The sequence below is a fragment of the Poecilia reticulata genome, chromosome 20 (assembly GCF_904066995.2).
Source record: "Poecilia reticulata chromosome 20, P_reticulata-male-v2, whole genome shotgun sequence".
Classification (NCBI taxonomy): Eukaryota; Metazoa; Chordata; class Actinopteri; order Cyprinodontiformes; family Poeciliidae; genus Poecilia; species Poecilia reticulata.
Genome location: NC_088849.1, coordinates 12,919,011 through 12,934,183, shown reverse-complemented (window position 1 = coordinate 12,934,183; position 15,173 = coordinate 12,919,011). Strand labels below are relative to the sequence as shown.

General features: G+C 39.5%; 1 protein-coding gene across 4 annotated transcripts; it reads left to right on the top strand.

Moving 5' to 3' along the window:
- Nucleotides 1-397: 397 nt before the first annotated feature.
- Nucleotides 398-10,878, top strand: zdhhc20b (zDHHC palmitoyltransferase 20b). 4 transcript variants are annotated; one of them, XM_008438620.3, is made up of 14 exons: nucleotides 398-674; nucleotides 2,193-2,219; nucleotides 2,568-2,662; nucleotides 2,768-2,888; nucleotides 2,981-3,050; nucleotides 3,180-3,212; nucleotides 3,607-3,727; nucleotides 4,190-4,225; nucleotides 4,406-4,535; nucleotides 5,456-5,582; nucleotides 5,725-5,814; nucleotides 5,917-6,044; nucleotides 6,660-6,698; nucleotides 6,920-10,878. In XM_008438620.3, exons 1-13 carry the CDS (start codon nucleotides 557-559, stop codon nucleotides 6,692-6,694), a joined length of 1,131 nt encoding a protein of 376 aa, XP_008436842.1. In that variant the 5' UTR covers nucleotides 398-556; the 3' UTR covers nucleotides 6,695-6,698; nucleotides 6,920-10,878. The 4 variants fall into 4 exon arrangements, with proteins under 4 accessions (XP_008436842.1, XP_008436841.1, XP_008436844.1 ...); XM_008438619.3 differs by having other exon boundaries at nucleotides 404-674; nucleotides 6,657-6,698; XM_081601513.1 differs by lacking the exon at nucleotides 398-674 and adding an exon at nucleotides 790-907 and having other exon boundaries at nucleotides 6,657-6,698.
- The last annotated feature ends 4,295 nt before the right edge of the window (nucleotides 10,879-15,173 follow it).

Below are 15,173 nucleotides of genomic sequence, written 5' to 3'. Positions count from 1 at the left end.
ATTCATTTATTAAGGGGGGAAAAAAAAATCAAAAATTGCCAAAACTATGATTTGTGGATGACTGCCCAATTATGACTCCTCCATTCTATAATATAAAACCAGCATATTTATAGTTAAATAGAATGTTTAAACTAAACTATTTTTCTGTTATGTTGTAGGTGACCTTCCTGTCTCTTTACAATGCACAATATTTTTAACCACTAACTAGCTTTAAAATGTTTCCAGGGCAATTTTCTAGGTTAAAAAATTGACTTAGTCAAATATTTAAATGCTGTCATCTTTAGGTTGTGATAAACAGAGGTATTACTATTGAAGTCATGCAAACATCATAAGGGGTTCAAAGAGCTGCAATTATGAGGTCAAAGCTGAAATGTTGAGACAGAGAAGTTTGATTTTCCGAGCTGATATTTATGCCCTTCCTATGTGGTCCAAAAAGGTTTTAAAACATAAATAATCATGTTTATTTAAGTTTGACTACTTCCTGTGTGGCTACGTGCCGGTGACGTCTTCACGTCGAACACGCCCTGCTCCCAGAGGAACAGGGAGAGGGAGAAAGATGGCGCCCACACACGTACTGAGATGCTGTCAACGGGGTCTAGCCTGGATCCCTGTGATTTTTATCGCCCTTGTCGTCTGCTGGTCCTACTACGCTTACGTGGTGGAGCTTTGTTTGTGTAAGTAGACGTGTCGCTGCTTTCTGTCGCATCCTTAAAGGCTTTTCAGACGGACATGTTTTCATTGTAGTGTCCACTGCTGTGGCTGCTGCTGCTGCCATCAGGAAGTGAATGGGCTGCAGCTCAACAATGGTGCTGCCTGCCAGCCGGCTCCGAACACACAGATACGTGTCTGTTTGTCTGACATCTCGTCGAGTTGTACTGTATTAGGAGGGATATGTTTCGGCGAACGCGTAAGGTTTCTCTGGCTGCATTTTAAGACTGCCGGTTTTGTATTTCTTGTTTTCTGCTCGGTTTGAACGGAGAGTGCGTTTTTGTTGTTCTTTTAAATTGAAAGAAGCAATAGTAAAATTTAAGTCTGACTGCTTCCTGTGATATTTTTTTTTTCTGTTTGTCCCTCTTATTTAATCAGGAGTTAACTTTTATGCTGAATATTTGACTCTGTCTTACTCTTAATTGTATGTAAAACTTACATGAGCTAATTCTAGAAAGCCCCACTGAAGCTATGTTTGTACTCAGAAATGAGGCCATGCGATCCCCACCCTGCAGAGTAGAGATGCACCAACAATCTCACAGAGATTGAAATCAGCCAACTTTACCTCAATTGGTGATCCATCCATCAATTGTCTATACTCGCTTAGCAGGGTTGCCGGGGTGTCTCAGCCTGATGCCTACCTCCAGTAGTCATTGGATGAGAGGCAGTCTATCTCACAGACACACAGGATAAACAGTCATGCACACACATTCACACACAACTTAGAAGAACCAAGTAACCTAATAAGTCATGTTTTGGTGCTGTGGGAGGCAGCTGAAGTACCTATTGTTAACCCACACAGGATGAACAAGCAAATTCAACGCAAAAATACCCCAACAGAGATTCAAACCCAGAACCTTCTTGTTGCAAGGCAGCTGAGCTCATTTTTAAGTTGATCATGAATGCAAAAAAACCGCTGTAAAATAACACTGGTTTTGGGGGTGTAAATTAAGGGAAAAAAAGGCTGAAGATGATGTGCTTTGATGTATAAATGGAGATGTGTTATAGAAACCAAATCAGAATCTAAGTTTGAGTTCAAAGGAAATCTGTGTTGGCCAGGAAAAAGTGTATCCACATAAAATGTATAAAATATTAAATTAGCTACTAATTGGCTAAAGTTTTCCTTTATTAAGATCATGACTCTGGTCTAATAATAACTTTTTGGGGTTTAATTCTTTGTAGTACACTGGATAGAGATTTAAAAATAAAAAACTTTGTTTCTTAAAAGAACTTAAAAACATTTCTGGAAGTCCAGGTCAAAGAGCATCACTGGAAATTTCAGTACATTTCCACTTGAATTTTTTTGCCTGCATACTACCACGATTGAGTGAGTTCCCCCCGCCCCCCCATTCTGAAATGCCATTTAAATATCTTTTGAATCTCCAGTTGTCTTTTTTTATGTTATTGTGCAGAAAGAAACTCTTTATTTCTGTTTGATTTAGATTATTTTTCTAACATTTGTGTTTTCTCTGCATCTCTTACAGACACCATTACCATGATGGGAGAACGGAGTAAGTACCGCAAAAGATGAAAAGTGTTTAATTTGTTGCGAATGGTATTTCACTGAGCTGAGCCTGTTCGGATTAGTCTCCCTGAGGTCTGCTGTAATGCACTCTGTAGACTTGCTGGCACAGAAAAGTTTGCTTGCTTGTCGCCCGGCAGCTCCTCCTTAATCAGCACTAAATATTTGCAGTCTTCTCCCAATAATTATAACTGTATCCTCATCAGGCCCTGTAGTCTGAGTAGCAGCAGTATTACCGTAACTCATGTTCTGCATCTGCACACTTACTGGATGGTTTGTGTTACTCTCCCGCTGATCCATTCTCTCCCCCCCCCCTTCCCACCTCCCCTGCCTCCAGTTGTCTACCTGATCTTCTTCCACGTCTCTTTCGTCATGTTTGTGTGGTCTTATTGGAAGACCATCTTCACCAAGCCTGCCAACCCTTCCAAAGAGGTACAAGATCCCATAGAGCTCCCTTTCTGTCTGCATGCTTCTTCTGATCCCCTGCAGCGATGAAACCGTCCGGGTGATAAAAGCGTTGTGTCCGCTTCGTTCCAGTTTTGCCTGCCAAAAGCCGAGAAGGAGCGCTACGAGAAGGAGGAGAGGCCCGAGTCCCAGCAGGAGATCCTGTGGAGAGCCGCCTCCACCCTGCCTCTGTACACTCGCACGGGCGCCGGAGGTAAGGCCGCGTCACCCGGCTGGTACCGGGGGATACACTGTCGTTCGTCGTCGCCCAGTCATGACTGAAAGATTGTGCGAATCACGTTGCAGCAATCCGCTATTGCGACCGCTGTCAAGTCATCAAGCCGGACCGGTGTCACCACTGCTCCGCATGCGACATGTAAGAGAACCGAACTGCCTCCAGGAAATTCTGCTCTCCTATCAACTCTTTCTTTTTTGTTGTTGTCGTTTATTTTTTGGGTGTGTCTCTGTGTAATTTGATCATTTGTTTTTTTGTTTTGCTGTAAAGGTGTGTGCTGAAGATGGATCACCACTGTCCTTGGTAAATCTGATCTGCTTCCTGCTTACAGTCCCTTAGAAAAGTACCAAGTATAAAATAGTATAAAAACGTTGATAAAGCATTGAGGTTGAGTATTTTCACATGTAAGACACATTTGCTTCACTTCCAGTCAACGATTGCAAAACTCGTGGCCAGACCTTAAGAATGCCATTGATTTTTTTTTCTCTCTCTCTCTTTGTCAATTATTGGTCAATTTATCATTGCTGATTGAATGTTTTTCTCTCCTATAAATGAGAAAATGCTTAATAGGGTCTATTTTTCTTTTGGAGTCCTTTACTGCCTGTAATATTCCAGAATTTTCCACTTGCTTTTTGTAACGTTGAATTTTTGTGTAGTAAGTTGACTTTTAATGAATTTTGTGTGTGTGTGTGTTCAGGGTGAACAACTGCGTCGGCTTCTCCAACTACAAGTTCTTCATCCTCTTCCTGGCCTACTCACTGGTGTACTGTCTCTTCATTGCCGCCACGGTTCTACAGTATTTCATAAAGTTCTGGACCGTGAGTACTTGATGCAGAGGTGTCGGCTCCGTGTGTGTTTTGAGTGTGTGTATGAGTTCAGATGCAGAGCTGTTCGGGTCCACTCAAATATCTGTGCATGGCGCTGACTTCTCCTGTGCTGTCTCTTTTTTTATTTTATTTCCCCCCCTCTGTCCTCTCTCACCCTTGACCCCTTGACCCCGGTTCTCTCCCAGTTTCCTCGACTGAAGTCGTGGCACACAAACGGGTCATTGTTCTCCGATTTTTCTCTCTCCGCGATCAGAACCATCAGTCACACCGCTAGAGCAGCAGCAAACACTCTTGCAGCCGCTCCACTTGCATTTCCTTTCATCTCTTCTGTCTCTCTCTCCATTCTCACCAGTTTATCCTCTTTTTTTCATCAGACTTTCCTTGCTTTCCCCCTGTTTTCCGACTGTTTTCTCCTGTTGTTCCTAACTGGTCTTGTTTCTGTTTATACTAAAGCTTTGTCGTAGGAAATCGGCAGAGAACTGCCCGAAGGTAACCCAGCCGTCCTCTGCAGCCGCGAGTTTTTGCATGCCATCGTGATACGCATGCAGTGACGCGGTTCTCATCCCACTGTTGCCTGCGTTGCCTTATCCCTTCCTCCTTTCTGAAATTACCATCCCTGTAAATTTGTTATTGATCCCCATTTCCGTCTCCTCCCGTCTCTTCCCACAGAACGAACTGAATAACTCTGCCAAATTCCACGTCCTGTTTCTGTTTTTTGTGGCGGCCATGTTCTGCATCAGTATTCTCTCCCTCTTCAGCTACCATCTGTGGCTCGTAGGGAAGAACAGATCCACAATAGGTAATGCACACACATGCATTCAGCATTTTTTTTTATTTGCTTTTTTTAAAAGATGCTTATTAACTAAATTTGCAAAAATGCAGTAGGAGTTTCCTTCCTTTTTTATGATTTGTTGACATTGTAAGCAGGCTTGCAGGGAACTGATGCAGTTAAAAAAAAAAAGATTCCAGACTTTTTAAAATTCCACTATATAAAAATATTAAAGCATTTTTACATTTACTTGTCCCACTCTATAATCACCGTGGGTTTTGAGCACCGAGTCGATCAAAAATAAAAAAAAAATGCATCTAAATTTTTTAGTTCTGGGATTTTTTTTTTTTACTGCTCCCAATTTATTGAATCACATCAAGTTGAGATTTAGATTTAGTTTCTAACCGATGTAAATTTGTTCAGTTGCATAAAGAAAAACATTTCCATCGCTCCATTGTTTCGGGATTCTTTTCAAGAACAAAAAAAACCCAAAATATTGCAGACTATTTTTGTGCTCACATTTGCATAATGGGAGGGAAAATGGAGGTCCCTATCTTAAATTTTAGATTTCCTAAATCTAAAATTTAGGAATTTCGGTCTGGCATATTCCATGACAGAATAAAAGGAGAAAACAGAACAACTTGCTGTGATGTTTTCACATTTGTATTATCTGCTAAAATGATCAGCAGACATGCTTCCTTTTAAATGACTTCTTCCTCTGACTTCAGTTTTAAACACCTTACTTTGAAAGGACATAACAGAAATAAAGACTTTCAAGAAACCTGTAGTTTATTTCCTTTTGTCAGCAGAAGGAGCTGTACGAACAATATCGATCATACTTATGAGACAGCCTGTCTGTGTATTTCCTCCCCTGCTTATGACAGGTTATACATGTTTTTCTAGTGTTTTATGACTTTATGGTCTCTCTTTGCGTTGCTTCCTCCCTGCAGAGGCATTCAGAGCTCCGGTCTTCAGAACAGGCTCGGATAAGAACGGTTTTTCTCTGGGTTTCCGGAAGAACATCGCTCAGGTCTTTGGCGACCAGAAGCAGTACTGGCTGCTGCCGATCTTCACCAGGTAAAGGACTTGCAGTTTTGGAAGATTTTTTGTTGTTGTTGTTTTTTTAGCATATTTGTATTTAGGCTCCAGTTCATGCAAAGTTTATTCCCTTTTAAATGTCATTTGTTAATCTTAAAAGTTTCTTTCCCCTTTTCTCCAGTCAGGGTGACGGTCTGACGTTTCCCACCCGATTGGTCAACGCTGATGCAGAGCAGGCCACTGTCACTCTGCAACCTGATTCCAATAAATGGTGATCAGTTTCTTTTTTCTTTTTCATATATACATAAGAAAATACTTTATTTTTGTCTCTTTCTGTTCGGAAAGCAGAGCTTAACAAAACTTCATCTTACAGCGTGCCGGAGGTCTCAGTGAGCCCCCTCAGTGAGTCACAGAACCGCCTTCTGAGCAACGAGCAGCAGGCCAACAACGCCGAAGACCACCTGGCCGAAAACTACGTGGCCGAAAACTTCCTCAAATCAGGTAAACAAGGGACGCACCAGTCCACCTTTTTTTCCCCTTGCGATCCAGATATGAGGTTTAGTACCGTTCTGATACCGAAAAACAGTGCTGATTGACTTACAATATTTCTCTTATTTACTAAATATATTAAATTGGTAACTATGCAGCAGTACAGCACACTTAAATACACCAGTAGCTTCACAAGCCTGGCCAAACGTGTAAAAACAACACAGCTGTAGTTTGGCCAGTCAATGGACTGTGGAGTATAATGTTTTTCTACTCCAAACATTGGAGCTTAAAAGCCAATGTAAAATAAATAATAAATATGAAGCTGACAAAAACAATAGGTTGACTATCTTGGTCAAACTGCAATAAAGCAAATGGCCAGAAAGTGCAATTAGGCAAATATAATGTAAAATAAATAAAGCCTCACAAAGCATAGAATTAGAGAGAATAGATCTGCCCTTATGGGTCGGGCTCATTGTCACCAATACCCCATGTAGAAAATATTTTTCAATATGGGATCGATACATTAATATCAGATTGGTGCATCTCCATATGATAATGATTGCGTTAATCTAGATTTAATTAGACATGTATGTACCTTACTGTGTCTTCACTCTGACTTCACAGCAGAGAGTGAAACCGTCACCATGGAGAGTGAGTCCTAACCAGGTAAACAAAGTCCACTCAGACCATTTCGTTTCAACTCAGTAACATTAATGTCCACATGTGTGTTGGGCTTTTTAATTAATTATTTGAAGCATTGTGTCTTCAGCCTGGAACGATAAGTTTGAGTGTATTGTGACATTTCTTGACGATGCAAGGTTTTGATTTGTTTTGTAACAAATAAGGATCAGTGCTTGTTAATTTGTTCTGTTTCTTCTGGACCACAGGACAAACACATGTCATCTAATGTGATGCCTTAAAAAAACAACAACAACAAAAAAAACCAAACAGTCTTGTTCATCACCATGGCAACAGTCCCCCATAAGTGGATTCCTCACGGACACATTCAGAGAACCCTTTTGGAGACGCAGTCCACTGGCACAGGGCACCACAGTATTGCTATAATAGCCTTGGCGTTTTTGCATGCAGTGTTGGACGGACATCTCCTAAACACGGGTTCCCCATCACCGCACTCGGCTCGGACGCATTTCTCTCCTTTTGTTTTTGCAAGTGTAAGAAGAGCCACAGGACAGTTTTTTTTTATTTTTATATAATTATTATTTTTGTGCCAAAAGCCTCCACGATGCACCTGATCTCAGACGCGCCGAGCGCGCTGTAAAATTCTTCAGCTGTTTTTTTTTTTGTTTGTTTTGTTTTGTTTTTTTTAAACCAACCCATACAATGGAGATGGATCTTTGCTTACCCCTTCTGTGCATCTCATCTTTTTTTTTTTTTATTTTATTTATAAAGCTGGAGTGATTATTATTATTATTATTTTGCACCTTTTTGAGATGGATGTTTCTGCCACCAAAAACCTGGACCGCTGCAGAGGACTCTACCCCACGGTTCAGTGGACTGTGCCTGTCCTCGGCATCAAAGACTGGAGCCAGACTTTACGTGGCGAGATATTTGAGCACAAGATGGCGCATTTGCACTTTGTTGATATTAATTGTCCAACAAAACAGCATTCTGTTTTCCTTTTCTTTTTACTTTAACATATCCAAACGATATCAGTGGTGTGGCAGATGTTGTTTATGTTTATATGTGTTGCAGCTAAAGTCACAGTCATCAAAAACTGACTGAAAGGATTGGCTCAAAGTGTCTTCGTGGCTAGATGGTGTTGAATTATGCTGCTTTTAAAGAATGAAACAGTTGAACCTGGAAGGTGTTTTACCCAGTGCACTCTGGCTATTTTTTTTTTTTTTTTACTGTCTGGTGGTTGATTTCCACGGCTCACAGCTTCAACCTTTACCAAGACACCTGCTGCCAAATAAGGGCTGACATGTCAGGAGCTCTGACATCTGAACCTGAAGTGTTTACAGCATCTTAGCTTTATCCTAACCTCACAGGCCAGTGTCACCACATCCCAAAATGGATGCAGCAGTTTTTGTGATGCATTTTTTTAAAAATTCATTTTATATTTCTCTGAAACTTGTTGCTTTACCAGTTTCAGACAGTAGGTGGAGAGAATGCGCTTTTTTTTTTTTTTTGTGCACCAAGGCAGATACAGTTGAAACCAGATGTTCACGTATTTACAAAAGACACAACCCTATTCTTTACGCCTTTTCTGATTGTAAATCACACAGAACATTTCCCGTTTTAGTTCAGTTAAGGTCACCGCAATACTTTGTGTTTGCCAAACGCAAGCAGGTTAACGAGGAACAGTTTGTGAATTTTAGAAAACTCTCGTAAAATTGTTTTTTAAGCTGTCTGAATTGGGTTCAACCTTCTGGGTGTCTTTCCATAAACCGCTTTGTGGTGGTAGAATTAGGGTCATTGTTCAAATGGGAGACCTGTTTTTGCCTGGGCTTTAACTTCCTGGCAGATGTCTTCAGATGCTCTTTCAGTGTAGTCCCTTTAATTAAAGGGGGCCATCTGTGTTGTGAATCACACCAGTTTGACAACAGCCACCTGATACCGTCCTCCCTGTACTTTAGTTTGGGATGGCGTGCTATGGCTGGCAAGCTTTCATTCCTCTTTGATGGTCGTGATGGACAGGTATTCTCCGACTGTGATGTTTGTTTTGGAGTAGTTGTTTCATTTTCGCCGAGCGATGTCAGTACATCATCATGTCGATTTTTCCCCAAATTACTCAAAGGTAGAGCTGGGCAATAAATCGATAACGATATATATCGCAATGGACACGCGATCGATATCAACAGAAAATACATCAAATAGAACGTTCAGTAATTTCAGTGAACTCCCATCCAGAACCGCACAGCATTCTGGGAGGCGTAGGCAGAGGGGAAGGCGTTTGTCGCTCAACTGCTGACGGCTAGCTTAGCTAGACGGGTGGTATCAACTAACTTACCCACTGTTTGGTTACCTAGCAACGACCTTGCTGAGTAAGTTTTGTTTCTAAGCAGTTATGAAGCACGGTGGAAAAACGAAGAAAAAAAATAAAAAATTGGAATGAAAGGGGAAAATTAGTACAAAAGCTTGATGGTGGATAAAACACGAAAGGTTATGCCAGCAATTTGGCAGTATTTTACATATTTAAAATTTAAAGCTAATCAATGATTATTGATGTTGACTGTTATGAAATGTTTATATTGTGATACGTTTTTCAATCATATTATCCAGCCCTACTTGGAGGCATCATAATTCAATTTAAAAAAACTTTGTTGATCCCAAAAGGAAATTAAATCTAATAATCTAATAGGATGTCATTTTTGACTTTGAAGGCGATGGTAGAGTTCTTTAAAACCTTATCTCTAATTATTCTTTCATTTTGCAAAAGGAAAAAAAATGTCTTTAATATTCGACTGTGATGGCAAGAAATGTGCATTTTTAAGTGTTTATCTGGTTTCAAATGTAAAAGTCTGTTCTGAGGTCAACGAGGTCAATTTTCAGTTTTCTTAATGCAGTTTTTTTTTTTTTGTTTGTTTGTTTTTTGCCTCGGTTTTCATGTATTTCGTCAGTGTTAGCTCATTGCGGATCACTTTACTGTGACAAACCATCCAGATCTGTTCTGAACGTGAATCGGACCCCTCTGATCAGAGCCAACAGCGGCCGAAGCTCGGATTATTGTGCCCGTTTTCAGAACTGCTGAAGGACCCTGAGCTTGTTCGAGGCTCTTGCTGTAATCGGTCTTGTTTCAAAATGTCGAACACGGGTTTCCCGAATCCCAGGGTCGGGCCCGGGATCTGTAGAAACTTGTCGCTGGATGAGCCCCTCCACAGAACAGATCCCAACAAACTCTCTCTGGTCGTGATGTTTACAAGCCTGTTCGTGTTCAGCTCGGTGCGGTGAAACGTCGTGAGATTTCTTCGGAAATCGTAACTTCAGACTTGTGTCTTTCTGGGTGTGCTTATTATTATTATTTGTATGCTTTCCAAACCAGTGATTGAGGGGTTTTGTTACTGCACTATCACACTGTGGTTAGATCTCAAAAGTACTAGACTAAGTTACTGTAAGGGATCGCTGTCCAAGCCAAGGTTCTGTCCTGATTATGTATAGATCATGATTTAACATTTAGTGTAAGAAAATGGTTTCAGAATGTTCTTGTGTCACACGTAAGGAACTCACATCGGACCTGCCGTCTTGTTTTACCGTTGCCTGTATCCTCTGCCCGGCTGTTTGGCGCCCCCAAGCAGTGTGTGTGTGTGTGTGTGTGTGTGTGTGTGTGTGTGTGTGTGTGTGTGTGTGTGTGTGTGTGTGTGTGTGTGTGTGTGTGTGTGTGTGTGTGTGTGTGTGTGTGTGTGTGTGTGTGCGCGCGTGTGCGTGTGCGCGCGCGCGTGTTTGTATTTTGTAATGCTTCATTTTAGTGTCTTTTTGTAATATTCTTGTATTGGGAGGAATGCTTCTGTGCAACAAAGAGATTCTGGACTCTGGCTCAAAGCATGGCACCTAACTTCTGTAAAACGGGGGGTGGGGGGGGGGGGTTTACTATAATACTGGGAGGGGGGGAGGGTTGGTGTGAAATTGTCCATTTTTTTCTGAAATTTTTGCAAGTCATGTTTTCAACGAGCTTTACTCTTGTCTGTATAAACTGATTAAATGAAGCCATAAAAACTCCTGTGAAAACAGAAGAAGGATCTGATGACTTTGGTTATCTTTTATACATTGATACCATGCTACGTCTGTCTCCACGGTTCAGGTTGTAGCCTATCATGACTGCTAATATCTTTTTATGTTCTATTTTAAAGTGTGTGTATTATATAAGCAAAGAAAAAAAATAACTATATTTTTCTTGTCTCATTAATTTCATTGTTCCTACTTATGAGTACATGCCTCTTAATTAACTGGGAAAATAACAATAAATGTCTTTTTTAAAAAAAAAAAAAAAGCTTGTGTTTAGTTTTCCATCAGAGTAATTGGAGATTATCATGAGCCAAAGCAATTATGTCATCTTTCAAATTAATTCTTGTTTGCGGTTTACTCCACTTGCACACAAAAACACACATAAGCAGGTCAGACCTGGGTAAAGTCAACACACAAGCAGAGCCTAATACATTACAATAACATTAAAGTAAACCCCACAGAGAATCAAATATCCAGTGTTTATTTGTTCACTTAACTAATGTGGCTTAAATCTAATTAATTCAAAAATGAATTTTCTTAAAATGCCACATAAGATCAAATAAAAAAAATAAAAAGTTTTAATATAGAAATGTCACAGTCGTGGGGAAGACTCCTGACTTGTTTGTTTGTCCAGTCATTGACGCTCTTCACGAGAGAAAGTAAGCCACGGTGGATAAAAGACACGCGTGTAACGGTGGTAACGGCCATCCTTGACAAGACCGTGAAGCCGAACCCATTCAAACGTTTGGGGACATTCACAAGGTGTGGACCTGAGATCGATGCTTGAAGAGCCACATGGTTGATCGCCTCCATTCCGCGTCACGTTGAGTAACTTTCTGGAAATAAATTACTTTTAGGAGGAGTTTTACTTGAGAAATGTTTTTATAAAGTATCGTCACTGTTGAGTAAAAATTTTCTGCATACTCTACCCAATGTAAGTAACTTCACCGAATGAAGAAAAGAACAAAAATATGCAGGAGATGCAGCTCGAGTTAAAATAGACTTCATGTTTGTACACATGCTTTGTTATTCTGGCATTTTCTACCTGCTGTGGCCTTGAAAATACTTGACCGTGTTCTAATATGATCAATATAAGCATTGTGGATTGTAAGCGATAGCTATATAGGGTTTTTGTTTTGCTTTTTCTGGGAAAAAAATTAGTTGGACAAGTGTTTATTATTTGTATTATTTATTGCATTTTAATCTTTACGTGATTTTTTACATAAACGTTCTGTCTGACATTTTAAGATATTTAATCAAATAATCTGATCAGATACTCAGCACTTGTATGTTTATATGATACGTTGGGTGTGTAGTATGTTTAGCCAGTATAAATAGGGTTGAATTTTTTTTTTGTTTCATGGTATTCTAATGGGTTTTTTAGTTGAGACGTTCCATTGTGTGACGTTTCCTGAACAGGTCATTGTTGAAAATGAGAATTTGTTCCCAATCACCTTACTTGACAGAACAAAATAAATAAAAATACTTAAAAGCGTTTTTTTTTGTTTTGTTTTTTTTTTTCTTTCCAAAATGCTTTTTTACTCTTGAGTATTTTCTTTTTACTTGTTGCATTTTACTTGAGTAGTGTGACTCATACTTCAGTACGTGTTTTGGATAATCTACCCACTTTTGAATACATTATTCAAACTTAAACATAATCTGTTAAAGTTTGTTTTAAATTATTGTTCTTGTATATTTTTTTACATTTTGGTTGTTATTAACTCCAGGTCATAACCCAAACAACGTATTGCAATATACTTTACAATATAGCTCTAGTATAGCTAGAGAGACGCCCACACAACAGCTGGATCCTTTTCAGATCGTCATCAGGTCAGATATCTGATGAGCATAGACACACATAAACATTCCACAAAATACCTTTTGAAAGCAAATGCTTTCTTCTTTCGTTGCTGTTTTCAAATATATGTTTATTACTTTTCCAGATTTTTAAACAGAGATACACAGGAAGATAAAACCCACATTATATATACGGAGAAATAAACAAGCAAAAAGGAACCTTATGAACCCTAAAGGTCCCAAACAGACAGGTGAAGTGCAGTGAGACGGTGAAGAGTTGAGATTTTATCTACAGTAAAGCAGCAATAAAAAATGTCCCCTTAATTAACTTCAATATAGTTATTTCATACCATTTTTTTAAAGCAGTCAATTGCATGTAGGCTTCTTGTATATCACAAAAAAACATGAAATAAGTGCAATCATGTATGTTCGCCATTACATGTTAAAACAATAATATAACAGTAATAATAAAAAGATCTAGTTATTGTAATAATGTAATCTTAATTGTGAGACTTGCATTAGCCGTACGCCTAAAATCCGAATAATCAACAGAAATAAAGGCTTCTAAATTTTCATACAACACAGAGGGGGAAAAAATATTAAAGGAAAAATTTTCCAATGGACAAAAAAAATTTGGTTTTTGGAAATAAAAAAAATTGACTACCCAAAAAGAAAAATTTGAATTGGAAACATCAAGATAAAAAAAATGTATTTGAGAGGTTGAAGTCTGATTCATGGTGTGTGTGGACAGTTGTGTTGTTTATATGTAACTAGTTCCAACAGGCCCAATGAATAAAAGTAATGGGTGGAGGATGTGATGCAATACGATGATAATTAGTTACATACAAATTACACAGTGTTGTTTTCTGGGTTTTATTTATTTATTTATTTTAGATTCTCACAGTTGGGGTATACTTAAAATAAAAATGACAGACCTCTCCAGACTTACAAGTTGGAAAAATCAGCAGTACATAAAATACTTATTTTCCCCCCAAGACTAAATCAGACCCCAAATTAAAATAATTATTTTATTAATGTGTATTTTAATGTGTTTTTAATATGTATTTTTGTTTGAATAATTCATACTTCATATAAAAAAAATAAAAATGAATAAAACCCATTCATGTCATAATATTAAGACTACTTGGAGACGCAATGTCTAGTGTTAAATTGCATAAAACTTTGCCTTTGATATCTCCTCCTTTTCTTGTTTCACACCAAAATATGTTACTGGGGACGGTTTGGAGCACTGTGACTTAATTAAACAAATACTGACGATTAGATGTAACTTACAGCTTTTTCAGTTTTCCAACAAACGCAAGAACACGCAAACTTTTTACGAGGTAGATCTCACATTTGGCTGAAAGACGTGAGGGCATCGGAGAAGAAGCGATGCTACCTTTTAGTTAAGGAAATGCCATCTTACTCATATAAGACCATATGTGTGGTGTTGAACCCACGGTTTTGTTTTTGGTTGTTTTTCCCCTGAAAGCAGTGGGTTTCCTACATGCACCACTGCAGTGTGCAACGCCAGATTAGATCATCAGCATCAGATTAGCTCCACACAGGATGCGACAATAAAAGTGTGGTGCCAAAAACACACCAAAAACAAGAGTCAGGCATGAAACAAAACAAGAAGTTCAATTAAGAGGCACAGCCGCACGAATGACATCTTGACAAACGACTTGGACGAATCAAATATGCTGTAATTATCCCACATTACACTTAATGCGTCGATCGAGATGTTGTAAGCGGGGGAAGAGAGATTTGCATCTGATGTAGTAACGGCAGAGCGATTTGGTGGGCAGCCTTGTTCTGTCAGCAGATGACACTGATTAGGAACAGTAAACACAGCTTTGGTTCAAACTCGGTTAGCATTTTGTGCTCTCAAAATCCTGAACCCAGTTGATCATTGACCCCTGTTATCTGTGTGGCACCCCGGCCCTTGACACCCGCCGTAGACAGACGTCCCCGCTGACCGCCCCTTCCTACTAAGCGCGTCCCCCCGCCCCCCACCCGTTCTTTTGATGCAGTTGTATGTGCCTTTACTAGAAGTTGCCGCAAATGAAACTTACAAGCAAATCAGGACAGGACGTTGAACTGATTCTCATCTGCTCTACAGAGCTGATTTTGTGAAAAGTGCCAAACTCCAGCATGTGGTCTCTGCAGAGGCACGACTGCGGCTCTCAGCTCCTGTTGTACTGATGGGAGCCAAAACAAAAGGCCTAAAATGTGTTGCGCTAAAGAACGAGAAACAAAGTAAATCTAAGCGCTTCTTGTGTTTTGGCATCAAACTGCTCCTGTTTGCTTCTCAATGTCATGAACTCTGGGTCAGTTTTAAAGTTGGATCATAAACTCATTTGCTTAAAGAGAAAGCAAAAAAAAAAAAAAACGACCTAAACCCAAAGTGGCCACAGTGTATCGACACGGGACACTGGTTAACGGAATAACTATTTGTGATACTGGAAAGTAATCTCAAGCTTTTTGCAAACATACCAACTACTGGCAAGGACTCCAGAAATCCATGTCTTTCTTTTTGGAGCTTTGCTGCTGACTTTGCTTCCCGACGAACTGCAGATAAATATCTGGCATCCAGATGTAAATTTAGCTTTGAGCAAGTCCCGGCAGTATCCTCTGACTGGGGAACTTTTCAGAATTGCA